This window comes from Thamnophis sirtalis, unplaced genomic scaffold (genome assembly GCF_051295495.1).
Source record: "Thamnophis sirtalis isolate CommonGarterSnake01/CBP01778 unplaced genomic scaffold, rThaSir2_p1.2 scaffold_4, whole genome shotgun sequence".
NCBI lineage: Eukaryota > Metazoa > Chordata > Lepidosauria > Squamata > Natricidae > Thamnophis > Thamnophis sirtalis.
In genome coordinates, this window is record NW_028261384.1 from 119,917,400 (window position 1) to 119,933,269 (window position 15,870).

The following is a 15,870-nucleotide window of genomic DNA, read 5'->3' on the forward strand; positions in this document are numbered from 1 at the left end:
TGACCCAGTTTTGACCAATAGGAAGGCGGCAGGGGGAAAAAGGCGACAGTTCAGTGCTGGAAGCACGCGGGGAGGCACGTGTCGCTGGTGTTGTGATGGTGAGCAGAAAGGGAAGCCTGGGTCTTAAAGGAGCAGTAGTCACTGGAAAGTAATGGGGAGGGGGGGCGAGGATGAAGAGGGGATCAAAAGGTCAAATCTGGAGTGGATATGACTTTAAAAAAAATATCCTTGAGGTTGGATTTGTCTTCAAATACTACCCAACTGCCTGAAGGGTGGCAATGCACCATATCCAGAAAGCTAACTTTCTGGCATCCTCTAGAGGTGCAGAGAGTTTTGCTCTGACTGAAGCTTGTCAGTTAAAGCAGTCTCAACAACAGGGACAGAAGCAAACATTATTTCTTTCCCTGCTCACCATGGAATGATGGACGCATAGATTTCTTGGAAGCCTTTCCTGTCAGAATAATGTGCTTTTCCCATGGCGATGACCCAAAGGTGCTTTTTCAAGAGGCAACTGGACTTTCTAGTTTTTCTTTGAAGACGTTTCGCTTCTCATCCAAGAAGCTTCTTCAGCTCTGGCAGGATGGTGGGGAATGGAAGGATTTGTATTCCTTGCAGATTCTTGTCTGCAAGTATAAATCTTTCTGTTCCCCACTATCCTGTCAGAGCTGAAGAAGCTTTCTGGATGAGAAGCGAAACGTCTAAGTCAGAGATCTTCAAACTTGGCAACTTTAAGACTTGTGGACTTCAACTCCCAGAATTCTCCAGCCAACAGAGCTGGCTGGAGAATTCTGGGAGTTGAAGTCCACAAGTCTTAAAGTTGCCAAGTTTGGGGACTCCTGGTCTAAATCCAGTTACCTTTTGAAAAAGCATCTTTGGAACAACCATGACCTGGATGACTGAGAACCACCATTGACATCCCATGGTGATGCTTGGCTTGGACAGATTTTATGTAAATCAAATGTGACTTAAGAACAGGGTTCCTCAACCTTAGCAACTTTATGATACCTGGACTTCAATTCCCAGAATTCCCCAGCCTGCTGGCTTCTGAGAATTGAACAGCCCACACATCTTAAAAGTTGCTAAGGTTGATAAATGTTGTTTCAGACTCGAGTCAAAATGTGAGCCTGGAGAGTGAAACAATCACCATTTTATTCCACAATTGAAAGCAGCCATTAATGTTATGCTTTTGGTTTCCAGAAATCAACAGTTGAAATTTGTCAGGAAATGAAGGGAAACTTCGTAACTTATTAATTTCTGTACCTGAAGTTAGTAAGCTTTTTTTAAAAAAAAATACAGCTGGGGCTTATTGAACATTTGGTAATTGTTAGGGTCTCAAAATAGGTTCCACCACAAATCCGCGGTAGACTAAAGCCCGCTCGACGAAAGCGCGTACGTGACGTCATCACAGTGCGACGAAAACGGCACGCTGTGAGCAGTAAATTTAAAATTAAAGCGAAAACCTTACCCTAACCCCCCCAAACCTAACCTTAACCTAACCCTTAACCTAACCCTAACTCTTAAACCTAACCCTTAACCTAACTCTAACCCTAACCCTTACCTTTATGTGAATCGGCTTGCTTTAATTTAATTTTAATTTTAATTTTATTTATTTTTAATTTTATTTGTCGCGCTGCTGATGACATCACGTACACGCTTTGATCGGGCGCGCTTTAGTGGACCGCGGTTTTGACGGGTCACGCTCAAAATACACATTTCCCTGTGTTGAACAGAGCATGAAACACAGGGCTAACATGAAATTGTGAGGATGTGTTTTTAAATAAACCCACATTTTTAGCTTTCATGATTGTGAGTAAAGTTATGGAAGGGAGGATTTTTTCGGATTGTATGATTACCTGTACAAATTCTGTTTTCCTGTGCACAGCTACCGGTAGTCCTTGACTTATGACCACAATTGAGCCCAAAATGTATGCCACTGAGGCATTTGCTTAGTTAATTTTGCCCCATTTTATGACCTTTCTTGCCACAGTTGTTAAATGAGTCATTGCAGTTGTTAGTGAAACTGTTATTAAGTGAATCTGCAATCCCTATTGACTTTGCTTGTCAGAAGTTTGCAAAAGGTGATCACAAGACCCAGGGGCATTGCAACTGCCAAGCATCTGAATTTTGATCACATAACCACAGGGATGTTGCATTGGTCATAAGTTAAAAATGGTCATGTGTTACTTTTTTCGGTGCCATTGTAAACTTCGAATGGTCACCAGATGAGCTGTACTTGTCTTTCTGTCCATAGAAATAAACTGGATTCATACATCAGACTTGAATCATGATGCTTAGATTACATGTTGTATGAACTACGTTAAATGCAGTTAACTAAAACCACTTCAAAACTGTAGTTTATTCAAAAAAGCATCATATATCCATCATGCATCCAGCACCTGCTTACTTTCCTGCTTGTTTCCTAAATCTGCACCAAAGTGTAAAATGCAAAAGTGCTTTTTCAAAAGACAACTGGGCTGTTTTTCCTTGAAGACGTTTCACTCTTCATCCAGGAAGATTGTTCAGCACTCAGAACTGAAGAAGCTTCTGGGATGAGAAGTGAAAAGTCTTCAAGGAAAAACTTTTACTTTTTACTTTTTACTTTTGCCTTTATTTGTATGTCACCCTTTTCCCTAAGGGGACTCAGGGCGGCTCACAATTCAAAAAGGGAGGGGGAAAAAGACAAACAATAGACAATACAGCATGTTAAAAAGAAAACACAACAATCGCACAATTCGAGTGGGGCTACAATCTTAACCCCAGGCCAGCCGGGACAGCCAGATCTTTACAGCGGCGCAGAAGGACTGGAGGGTGGTGAGGGTCCGAATCTCCACGGGGAGTTCGTTCCAAAGGGACGGAGCAGCCACCGAGAAGGCTCTCCTCCGGGTAGTTGCCAGTTTGTACTGGCTAGAAGATGGAATTCGGAGGAGGCCTAATCGATGCGATCGGATCGGTCTAGTGGAGGTAATTGGCAGTAGGCGGTCTCTCAAGTACCCAGGCCCACTACCATGAAGGGCTTTATAGGTGATAAGTAGCACCTTGAAGCGCACCCGGAGATCAACAGGTAGCCAGTGCAGCTCGCGGAGGATAGGTGTTACGTGGGTGAACCGAGGTGCACCCACAATCGCTCGCGCGGCCGCATTCTGGACTAGCTGGAGTCGCCGAATGCTCTTCAAAACAAACCCCAGTTGCCTTTTGAAAAAGCACCTTTGGGACAAGCATGATCTGGATGACTGAGAATCTCCATAGACATAAAACAATTCCAGATATTATTAATACACTCTCACAAGAGAACAATAAAATGTGCAAATTAAATATATATTTGTACACATTGTCAAGATTCACATCATGAACTAAGGAGGCAGAATTGATGTTTCTTAATTAAAAAAGACCAGGTCAAAATATTACTAGCCTTCTTTCAACCCTTTCATTGCATAACTATAGAAAGATCACAGTTTTGATGCAGCTTCTCAGTTAGATTTATAGTTCATCATTTTCCTCTTTAAAGTCAACTTGAAGAATCATTCCCATTGAGAAGGACAAGGACATCAGAGGAAATGGCTGAAGGTGCTTTAGAAGAAGATCAATCTTGAAGCAGCTGGGCTAACTGAAAAGGGGATTTGGCACTTTTATGAGGGGCAGAAGACCACTGTCAGGGGCAGGATCCATAATCAATTTCTGAATCTGAAAAAGAAAAGGGGGAGGGAGAACAGCTGGAGAATCATCCGGAAGTTATCTGACTTGCTTTCTTTCAAGCCAGCAGCAATTCACAAGATCCCCGAACATGGATTTCACCAGAACCCTCCCAGAAGTTCTCACCAAACTGTAATGTTAATTGTGACTGAAGGAATATACTTTTACATTTAAAATAAGTCTGACGGTTTCAGTCCTAGTGCTATCCAGTTTCTGGAAAGTGGCTTAATAGTCTATTGAAACATGAGTGTAGTTCTTATTTTCTCCAAAAATGTGCTCCCAGGCAAAGGTTGGTTTAACTCTGCCAGACCACATTCCCTTGGGTGGAGACACAAAACTGGTTTGTTCACATTGCTTTGATCAGCTGGCCTCATTTGGTCAACCAGATTGCCTTACAGTTAGATAGAGACAAGAGCCTAGAGTGGCCCCACACTAGGCTTCTCTAGGAATTCTGCTAACTAGTTGCAGCATTCTCCTCCTCTATGCAAGTGAGCACATGAGGAGATAAGACACAACAGAATAACGTACAAGAAGGATATATTCTCCTCCCATCACCTACTCATGATATTGCTGATCTTGACCAAGCAACTATGGGTTTCGTAGTTTTATTAACCCATCAAAAAAAAAAAAAGAGAGAGAGAGAGAGAGAGAAAGAAACAGGCCTAGCCTGCTTACTTCTGTAAATGTGGCTGAGATACCACCATAGATGGCTGCTTCACCATTTATAGAGAGTCAACTGAAGCAGGTGAATGAAGCCAGCAGCTTGGATGCATGCAAAGAAATTTAGAGATTTACCTCTCGGAAACGCGGGTGGGCCGCATCCTGGACAAGCTGCAGGATAAGTCCCTCGCTGGTGGTTAGGAAGGCCCCGCTCTGACGCAGTCTGGACAGAGCTATGATCCTGTCCACCTGGCTAAGAACGGGAGACAGAAAGAGAAGAACCCAATGGAAGACATGAGGAAAATGGGAGGGGTGATGTTGGGACTCTTCTCCCCATACATCCCACTGATCACCTGCGAGAAGAACAAGCATCCACCACGACGTGAACGTCCAGCCCTCGCTCCATGGCATCCAAGGCAGTACTCTGGATCCAAAAAAAATATCGAAAGAAACTCCCATCAGTTTCTACGAGAGTGCAGTAATTCCTGTGGTGGCACTCTTCAGAACTCTTGCCACTCCCAGGGTTTTGCAACTCTTTCAGTTCTTCAACCATCTCCCACAATTGCCCAGTCAGCAGGCCCTCCTGGCTAAGAAATGCTGGGGTATTTGGTACTAACTATGTGTTGTGGAGATGACTTGTTGGGTCTTCATTCCCACCATGAATACACCCACCAGTAGTAAGCTGGCTGGCTGCATGTAAAGAAGCTGCTTCTCCTTTAATTCATAGGCACATATTAGCTTCGTGCCTATTTCTAAGCTCTACAGGTAGTCCTCGACTTACAACTACAATTCACACCAGAATTTCCATGGCTAAGCGAGACAGTTGTTCACTGAGTTTTACTCAATTTTACTTTTTGCAGTTGTTAAGTGAATCACATGATCGTTAAGCAAATCTGGTTTCCCCCACTGACTTCGCTTATCAGAAGCTGGCTGGGAAGGGTCAAGGACCATCTATAAATCACTTTTCTCAGTACTTGTTGTAACTGCGAATGGTTGCTAAACTAATAGTTGTAAGTCGAGGACTACCTGTACATTATTTGGCTGCCTTAGCTTGAGAAAAAAAAAGTTGAAGTTGCTTTGTTTTACCCCCCTCCCAGGCTCCTCAGGATTTGATATTACACAATTGAGCCCAAAATTTATGTTAAGTGAGATATTAATTGAGTTTTGCCCCATTTACCACCTTTTTTGCAACAGTTGTTAACTGAATCACTGCAGTTGATAAGTTAGCAATGCGGTTGTTAAGTGAATCTGACTTCCCCATTGACTTTGCTTGTCAGAAGGTTGCAAAAAGATGATCACATGACCCCGGGACACAGCAATGGTCATAAACATGAACCAGGTGCCAAGCATCTGAATTTTGATCACGTGGCCATGGGCCATGGCCATGACGTTTATAACTATGAAAAAGGGTCGTAAGTAACTTTTTTCAGGGCCGTTGTAACTTTGAACGGTCACTAAATGAGCTGTTTCCTGTCAAGGACTACCTGTATTTACCAGACCAGCTACATCGATTAAAGATTCAGAGGTAGGAAGAAATGGATGTCTTCCCAATTTTACTCTGGCACGTAAATGCCGGTTGCAAACAACACGGGAAAGCACAGCTTACTTATCCATAGTGTGCTGAATAAATTATAGGTGGGTAGATTCACACAACATGCAGAGTCAAAACCAAAGAAGTCATATGACGTGGCTGAGTATGTTCAACACATTAGATCAAAATATGGCTTATTTTTAAATCAACGAAACCTATGGAAAGAAACGACCAGGCTCAAAGAATACCAAGAAACTAACAGCACATCCCTGAGCTATGTAGAATCTCTTCTGTTGCTTTGTCTACACTAGGTAGTCCTAGTTCTGTTGTTTTGTCTACACAACACTATGACTGTAATTTGGACTGGCACTTTCATCACTGAAGAAGTCCTTAAATGAGTTATGTTCAATTTCACAACATTTTGCCATGGTCGTTAAGCAAATCACTGCAGTTATTAAGTGAATCTGGCTTCCCTCATTGACTTTGTTAGTCAGAAGCTGGCTGAGCAGTTCAAAAAAATGGTTCAAAAACCTGAGACCGCCTCTTGCCGATTACCTCCCATAGACCAATCAGATCTCACAGGTTAGGTCTCCTCCGGATTCCATCCGCCAGCCAATGTCGGCTGGCGACCCCGCCAGGGGAGAGCCTTCTCTGTTGCAGCTCCAACCCTCTGGAATGATCTCCCTGTCGAGATCCGGACCCTTACGACCCTCCCGGCTTTCCGCAAAGCCACCAAGTCCTAGCTGCTCCAGCAGGCCGGGGGGGCTGTGAAACATCCAGCCCCGCGGAAATTGTGAATGTTGCGGTCTTGTTTTTAAAGTGTTGTCTTTGTCTAGTCTTCCCCCTTCCCTTATCTATTGTGAGCCGCCCGGAGTCCTTCGGGAGTGGGCGGCATACAAGATAGATAGATAGATAGATAAATAGATAAATAGATAAATAGATAAATAGATAAATAGATAAATAGATAAATAAATAAATAAATAAATAAATAAATAAATAAATAAATAAATAAATAAATATTCCCATGACCCTGGGACACTAGAACTGTCATAAGTACATGCTGTTTCCAAGCACCCAGAGACACCACAATGGTTAAAAGTGTAAAGACCAGTTGCAAGTCACTTTTTTCAGCACTGTTGTAATTTTGAATGGTCACTAAATGAATGATTGTAAGTTGAGGACTACCTGTACATTGTATGAACCCAGATAGGATAGCTTATAAGCATGATTTACAGTTTATTCCGCTAGTGAATCCAGCAGCGATAATTAATTCAGTAAACTATGGTTTAGCATGTTCTATTAAAAAAAGCTACTGGCTTATTTGAACAAGGCTGATATTCCTGATCTCTATATAGACCTTCCATTTATTTGTCTGTTAAGCCTCTAACCCACGTTTTCCTCCAGGAATACAAGGTGATTGAGATAGGAAACTCTCTCCCTTTTATCTGTACAATAGCCCTTTGCAGCTGGGTCCACAGGAGGTGGGGCACAATTAAAACCATGTTGCACTCTAAGCTCTGCCTTGGGGCAGAGTTTACAGCATGATGGTTCACCTGTTATTTTTGACAAAAGAAGCAAGTTCCTGCAGATTCCCATAATCTTGTAAAGAATAATCACTTAGCGAGACCAGTTCAAACGCTTGAGAGCTAAAGGTGGTTTAAACTTGGAATCTCCCATGTTTACTCCAAGACCTTAAGCACCACCATATATGTATGCATTTGGGTTCGCTGTAGGCCAGTGTTTCTCAACCTTGCGAACTTGAAGATGTCTGGACTTCAACTTCCAGAATTCCCCAGCCAGCATTCGCTGGCTGGGGAATTCTGGGAGTTGAAGTCCGGACATCTTCAAGTTGCCAAGGTTGAGAAACACTGCTGTAGGCAGAATGGGACAATTCTCCGCAACCAACTTACCATAGCCAACTCACCATGATCAACTCACCATGGCCAACTTATCACAGGACAATTTGTTGTGTTCAACTCACCATGGAACCAACTCACTGTGGGACAATTCAACAATTCAGGTTAATTATTTAAAATAATTTAATTTTTTTAAAAATTTTCATCATTTACATTTCATTTTGTCCCACCTTTGGCATCCTTTCTTTAATTAACCTATTCCTTATTTCTTCGACATCAGTGCAACTCTTGTCCTGCAGCAAGTTGTCCTTTGGCAAGGTGGTCATGGCAAATTGGCTGCAGCAAGTTGACTGTGACAAGTTGGCTGAGGCGACTCAGCCACAGTGAGTTGTCGTGGACCCCCCAGCAGCACCAATAGAAGGGAACAAATGTCCACGATAAATTTCCCGATAAGCCAAAGGGGAGGGGAAGAGGTGGTTAGTTATGCTTATGTTAACACCCTAAGTTATTCTCTTTACAGTATACGCTTTTCTTCTGAGGGGAGGCTGCCTGTCAGACCTGCAGCCATCTTTTCTTTTGGATCTTTGGCCTGCCATACTTTCCTTTTTTATTTTATTTTTCTTGTTTTTACTATATTTTTATTTCCATTTTCATTTTCATAACACACACTCACATGCATACTATGCATAGCCCATATAATATAGTATTAAATAATAATTACATCAGTTCCTCTTGTCAACAATGCCCCCCCCAAAATAGAAACCCATTATAGCTCTTCTGCTCTCCATACACCTCTTTCTTCTACCACTATCCAACTTTCTATCTTCCCTCCATCATCCTTTTCTACTCTACTTCCCCTCTCTTTCTACTGCTCCTCTCTCTACAATCCACTCCTCCTTATCCTTGTCATCTTCCCCCCTTACCCTCTCTCCTATCCTTCTCTTCCCATCTTTCTTCTTTCCCATTCCTCCTCCCCTTGGTGTATTTCCGCTACATGTCAATATACTTAACCTATCCTAATTTTAAAGAAAAAGTAGTAATAATAATAGTAATGAGAATATAAAGTAAAGGGAAAAAAAGAAACAGTATACATGTGGAGACAAATTACATTGAAATCTAACATGTCTCATCTAACCTGATATATATCCCTCCCCCCCAACCCCCCTCAACCTACCCCCCCACCTTCCCCCCCAACCCCCCTCAACCTACCCCCCTGACTTCCCAGAACCCGTACACGGTATAGATTTTTAACAAACACAGTCTAAGATATATTGAAGAGGAAAAAAAAGAATAAGAAATTAATAACATCTTTACATAGAACTTAGCTCCTCCTTGCTAAACTAACTTTAAACAATTTAAATCATTCCTGATCTTAAGCATAGGCTAACTGGAATTTCTTAGTCCCGTATTTATTTTGTATATAATCAATCCATTTTTCCAGTCTCGTTTATATCTCTCATTTGAGTGGTCTTTAAGATATGCAGATATTTTAGCCATCTGCCACACTTTCCATTATTCTACTAAGAATTTTCTATCGTGGGAAAATGGGAGGGGGAATTGTATGGGGTGAGCTGGGATGTAGCCATAACAAAATTCTTTCTAGAAAGCCAAGGTCATGCTTTGTCTTTACACCTCTGCACCTGGATCTGGATGGGTGGAGCTGCCAGCATGGCAGTGGAAGATTCGACCATGTGATGGACTTGTGGGTGTGAGGGCAAGTTCTTGAACTTTCAACTGGGTGGGGAAAACCGTGAAGCTTTCAGATCCGGGTTTTCCCAGATGTGCCAACATTGCTCTCTTAATAAACTGGAACTTTGAGCAATACTTTGCCTCAGACTCTGATTTACTTTTGGATGCTATTTGGAATCCTGACATTGAGTTTATTAGCTTTCTGCTGAACATTGATGAAACCAAGCTCAGAAAGCATCAAGAACCCCACAGTTCAACCGTGAGCTACCAATATTCTCTTCTACTAGTACATTGCTGCATCGCCAGCCTGTCTATCCTGGCATCAGCTCTTTTGCCCTCTCCCCAAAATCCAGGTTCCTGATCTCATACCATGATGCAAGCCTGTGTCTCGATCCCACAGAGAATTACAGATTTCAAGTTGGGAACAGATGCCATCTCCTTTTCCACCTCTGGGATAAGCATGCTGAAGCATGTTTTGGTGTATTTGGGAAGTTCTTCAGCTCCCAGCTCCGGTACTGTTGGACCCAAACCTTTGGGGTATTGCTCAGTGACCACAGTGCAGATTTCAAGAGCTTTAGCAACCTGTGGGGGAGACAGAACAGAGCCTTGGGGATGGGTGTGGTGAAAACAAGCTGGACTCCCAGATTGTTTAGATGGGAGAGGTAAGCTTTTCAGATGCTGGTTTTATGCTGACCCCTTGTGTCCATCTAAAGAAGTGCACAAGACACCTTAACCTTTTCTTAAAGGCCTGTCTTTCATGAAGACCCTCTGATCGAGGGAGCATCCCAAGTAGTAAGTACTTGGGTAGTGGCCATCAGGAAGACCATTGTTATTTTGAGGAATTTAGTGACATATTTTGAATTCTCTTTCATCTTAAGAAAAAGCCTAGAGGTTTAGAGCTCTTTCTTGAGCTAGCCTGTTTTTTTATTCCTGTTCCCTGGATCTTATAACTCTACTACTCACAGTGAAAGTCTCAGGCTTTTGATTGCCATCCCAGAATCATGTACCACCAGTCAAGGTCAGGCCTTGCAATCTTCTGATCATAGCAGGGCCATGAAGTCATGGTGCCACACTTTGATAAAAACCTGGGGTGGGTGGGTGGTTGTTGTTTGTTTGGAACTTCAGCATGGAACCTAGCACTAAGTACCATGGAAATTGGCCACTCTTGGGACATTTCTGCTGTCATTATTAAGGAACTCCTGACAACTTGAAATAAATTTTGGTAATATTTTGCTTGGATATATGCTTTTTATGTTATGCTTTTCCACATGTTTGCTGGAGTTAATAATATAGCTTAAAATCCCTATATTTACTAGAAGTTCCATTGTCTTCTGGAAGCCAAAGAACCAATTGCTTAGGCAACTGATCACTTTTGCCAAATTTGGCAAAACAACATGTTGTAATGCCTGGTTTTGCCAACATTAGACAGCAAATGCTAAACATTTGCTCCCAAGTCAGTAAATTTTGGACAATATCTACTTCAAAATTATGGACTAGACTCAGTCTTGGAGGAACTTGCTGGGTAACATCCCTAACAGCTAAAGCATGGCCTCCTTGTAACATCTGAATAAATTCTGGAATTCATATTTAGAATCCTGAACTTCTGTACTTTGGGTACTTCGATTGGATGGTTCCACCACAAATCCGCGAAGCCCTTATCCGCAGAGACATAAGCGCGAAGACTAATTCGCGCCGTTCGAAGCGCTAAGGAAAAACGCGACCCTACTGTGATGACATAATCGCGGAGGGCAGATCCGCGCATTCCCAAGCACTCAGTACCCTAAACCTAACCCTAACCCTAAAACAAACCCCTAAACCTAACCCTAACGCTTACCTTAATTGAAATCGGCTTTTTGCCGCAGCGCCGTTTTAAAGCGCCCTTCTGTTGCCGCGCTGTTGTCGCAGCGGTGATGACGGGCGGTGATGACGTTGCGACTTTAGCGACGCGCTTATATCTCCGCGGATAAGGGCTTCGCGGTTTTGTCGTGCGGATTGGATATCTAATCGAAACCATTTAGTGAAATAAATAATTTCTTTCTCTATCCCTTCATCTCTCTCTGTGTGTCCTGTCTCTTAAGAGCATGCCAAATTCCTTTGTCCTTACCCTCCAGTGTTTACCTTCAGCATCCGAGCTGCCACAGATACAATCTGAGGAAAGTAGCTGATGTTGGGGCGAAATTTCTCTTGCATGTCACACAGGAACAAGATGCTTGATTTGGGAACCACTTTTCCAAGCCGTGCCAGGGACATTTCCAAGCTGAGACCAGATTGAGATATTAGAAGATCCTGAAACTTTCTTTTTGCTATTTTATTAAATATATATTGGCTTGTTTTAAAGACGTACAATTTATTTTGGTAACCTCAACAAAAACTCTATGCATATGTAAAAGAATATTTATGTAAAATACATTAGGTAAGATCCAAATGTAGTTGTACAAAATCAATTGAACTGTTTTTTAAATATTAAATATTTTAAATATTTATTCATAAATTTCAAATGTGTATTCATTCACCATATATTTACAAGCAATTCAAAGTGTTGGGTTATTGCCTTTAAAGCTCTGCATGGCATGGATCTTAAGGAACCATCTCATTCCAATGGGACTGGCCCACCCCATCCGCGCTGACAGGAGGCCTGCTGTGGTACCCATCAGTCAATGAATTTTGGCTGGCAGCGTCTAAGAGAAGGGCCTTCTTTACTGTGGCTCTTGCCTTCGGGAACATCTTAGTTCCTGAGTTGAGATCAGCTGCCAGCCTGATTGTGATTCCATTTCTATCGTTTTAGAAATAGTTATCTTTAAGGTTTTAATGCTTTTAATGCTGTGTGCCTCCCAGAGTTGCTTTAAAAAGAGATGGGTGGCAAATATATCTAATAAAAAATATTTTTAGACTGCTCAACTCCAAAGTAATTTGTGGAAGCTTCACAATTATTATTAGCTCACTCAAGCTAGTATAGGATTAAGAGCTCCTTACCTGATAATTATAGACCGTAGGCTGCCACACTGGTCCAATGTGGGTTGGTAATTTTTATTTTATTTTTAATTTCCCAGTCTAGGGCTGAGTGAGAGAATAACTGGCTCATAGTCACTGGTCAGCTTCTGTGCTTAAGGGAAGATTAGGTTTTCCTCACTCCTAGTTCAGCACCTGAACTGCTCCATCACACTGATTCTCATGTAACTATCTCATAATTTGGGCTTCAAGTCCCATAATTGCTCCATTGAGATTTTCTGGAGTTTTCCATATTTTTGCTAGTGAATGTTAACAGACTTTCGTATTAATACTATTGATACATAAAGAGAGTCAGACTGAACAAATACAAACTGTTTTTTATTTTATTTTATGTGTCATCCCACATGCAATCCTACCACCATTCTTAAGAATGCTTTAACGAAGAACTTGTCCTCAGGAACACATTGAATGCTATCCGACCTGAAAGGGCCATCACCTGCCATTATATTGCCAATCATTTACTGTTTTCTATACGTGCAGTTGCCTTGGTAATAATATAGGAACCTCTGCCTTTTCCTGTGTGGTATAAATTGCGGCCTTTGCTGTTGTCACTAAAGTAATAATCTGTTTCCAGCATCTTCCTATATTGCTGCTACCCAACACCCCAACCAGATGGCACCCTCAAAGCTTTAACCTTAAGTGGTCCACCGTGGACCTCACCCCATTCCTAAGAGGCCTGTAAAGGGGGCGTGCATAAGCGCACCAGCATACCTAACAAACCGGTCCTACTGTCCCCATCTATTTGCATTCATTTCCTTTGTTCATGTCCATGCTCATACGTAGACCTGCTATCTTGTACGTGTTTGACAAAGTAATAAAATAAAATTTAAAAAATCATTAAAAATCCAAACTGATGCTCAAACTTGCTTATTTCTTCTGGGAACTGAAAGCTCGACCTGCATTTCTTTAACTACCATATTTAAATAGGATTCCTCCCCCCACCCCATGTGCTTAATTTAGGCTGTCACTGGGAGAAAGAAAAACACGGAAGCTGGCAGTTCTCTCCGCAGTCCGCAGTCAGTTCAGGCTTCACCCCGCCATCCACAGCTACCAATGCAAAGCGCCTGCCGCATAGGGCCTGAGCCTTCCAGTGTGAGGTCGGTAAGGCGCCACGTAAGTGCTTTGCTTTGCCCAGGCCCTCATAAAGGCTTCACCCACCTCTCCGCGGAACACTCACCTTTCTAATGCTCTCTGGGGCCACTGCGAACTGCTAGCCAATCAGAAGCGGAATCGCTCTCACACGCCTCCCTCCAGCCACGCCTTCAGAACAGCCACTGGCCGCCAGTGATCTGGCTCTTGATGTCCTTTGCCTTCAGCCAATGTCGTCGCTCCTTCAGGCTCCACGCGCAGCCGTATTGAAACGCCACGTTCTAAACAAAAAAACAACAAAAAAAAAACCCCTCTAATCAGGAAGTCAAGGAAAAATGTAGTTTTTGAACTGAGCTGGTTGGCCGGAGGGCGGCGCACGTGAAGAAACATGCAGTGCAAGGCGCATGTGTGATAGATGGATAGCTAGGTATAGAGTTATACAAAGCTGGCTATACAGTAGTTAATTTAAATGTTCTTGAACTGCTGTCTTTAAGAAGAGGAGAACTGTTGATGGTGCCCTAGATTCCAGAAAGTTAAAACTTCATTTGTGGTTTAATGTTGAAGTGGCACACTCATCTAGTACCATTTGTCTGGGACTAAGCTACATTGATCTCAGCTTCTGAGTGGAAATCCCATTCCCAGTGAGTGTACACAGGCAGCCCTCAATTTACTAAATCTGGGATACAAATAAATATATTTAGTTCAAAATATCTAAATATCATTACTCTCCAATGAAGCTGATTACTAGTTATTACTTATTTGTCCAAGACTTTGTAAGAGAACTCACTCAATAAAATGAAGAGAGAACTAAATATTTATAACACATGAGTCAAGTCTAAATGACAAAAATCATAGTGGCTGGAAGTGGCAAGAGTTCTTAATAATATTAGCAGAGCCTTTCTGTCTCAGAGTAAGGGGCATTTGAGTCCAGCACTTCGTTTCTTACAAAGGGCTACCAGTGTCTCATACAAAAGTCTCTCTCAAGCTCTTCTACTGGTAGCATTTGAAGCCACACAATTCCCTTTTATGAGCCATCCCAGTTGACATATATCTTGAGTATGTGTTGTGTGAAGTAGTTCATTTCTAAATCTCCCTGTTTCAGTGGGTTAAGAATTTCCTCTGGCCACTTTATCCACACCAGACATGATTTTGTATATTTTGTGTCCTTCAGTTGCCTCCTTCTAAGCTAAGGAGTGAGACCCATTTGTTCTGATGATGATTATGTGCCATCAGTCAGTACTGACTCTTAGAAATTGTGTAGTTAGTTTTTCTTCAAGATGATCCATCCCCAAATCTTGTCTTCCAGTGATGTATCTACTACTACTGTGAGTCCACCCACCTTGCTGCTCGTTGTCCTCTTTCCAGATGTTCAAATCTTCTGGAAGCTTGGAAGTTTATTGACATTGGTATGCCGCCCACTCCCAAGGGACTCTGGGCGGCTTACAGATAAACAAGGGAATATAAAAATTAAAAATAGAAGTACAATTGTTTAAAAATTCACAACATACATACCACTTAAAATGGGGCTGGATGCTAATCAACAGCCCCAGGCCTGCCGGAACAGCCAGGTCTTAGTAGCTTTACGGAAGGCTGGAAGAGTAGTGAGGGTCCGGATCTCAACGGGAAGATCATTCCATAGGGCCGGGGCAGCAACGGAGAAGGCCCTCCCCCGGGGGGGTCGCCAGCCGACATTGACCAGCCGATAGCACCCGGAGGAGGCCCAATCTGTGTGATCTTATCGGTCTTTGGGAGGTAAATGGCTGGAGGCAATCTCTCAGGTAGCCAGGTCCTAGAGAAGAGAGTTCTACTCTCTTCCACCACCACCCCACTTCCTACCTTCCTGTAGATCTGTTTTTGGATGCTAAGATTCAGAGATACAGATTTGATTTGTAATAAGGGCGTTCTGATTTTTGCCATCCCTTTCCTAGTCATTTCAGGCATGGAATGTGCATTTATTCCACAGCTGCTAGACCCTGAGTTAACATTTTTGTTAAGTTATTTGTTATGATTCCAGCAACTTTCCTCACTGGTTGCAGGTCGTTCCCATCATTGTGATGTGCTGATAGAACAGATTGCTCCAAAAATGCTTCACATTACCATTACTTAACTACTTTGCCCTTTGTTCGTTGCTCCAGTTTAAGAGATCTCTCTGGAGTTCTTCACAATCAATTTTATTTTTTACCAACCTGAATAATTTAGTATCATTCACAAATTTGGCCAGCTCACTGCTTACCCTTGTCAATATAATTTTTATCTCAATAAAAAAAGCATCAGGCCTTCCATTGAGAAAATTATCTGTTTAGTTTTACCATTTGCTGGTTCCATGCCATAAAAGAACAGATCCTT

The 15,870-nt window shown here is 42.3% G+C and overlaps 1 protein-coding gene across 2 annotated transcripts; it reads right to left on the minus strand.

Moving 5' to 3' along the window:
• Nucleotides 1-3,296: 3,296 nt before the first annotated feature.
• On the minus strand, nucleotides 3,297-13,753 carry ISOC2 (isochorismatase domain containing 2). 2 transcript variants are annotated; one of them, XM_087713930.1, is made up of 6 exons: nucleotides 13,613-13,753; nucleotides 11,545-11,683; nucleotides 9,796-10,008; nucleotides 4,704-4,774; nucleotides 4,486-4,603; nucleotides 3,297-3,681 (listed from the first exon to the last, which is right to left on the minus strand). In XM_087713930.1, the coding sequence occupies exons 2-6, from the start codon at nucleotides 11,674-11,676 to the stop codon at nucleotides 3,601-3,603; spliced, it is 615 nt and encodes a 204-aa protein (XP_087570056.1). In that variant the 5' UTR covers nucleotides 11,677-11,683; nucleotides 13,613-13,753; the 3' UTR covers nucleotides 3,297-3,600. The 2 variants fall into 2 exon arrangements, with proteins under 2 accessions (XP_087570056.1, XP_087570055.1); XM_087713929.1 differs by lacking the exon at nucleotides 13,613-13,753 and adding an exon at nucleotides 12,400-13,543.
• Nucleotides 13,754-15,870: the final 2,117 nt, after the last annotated feature.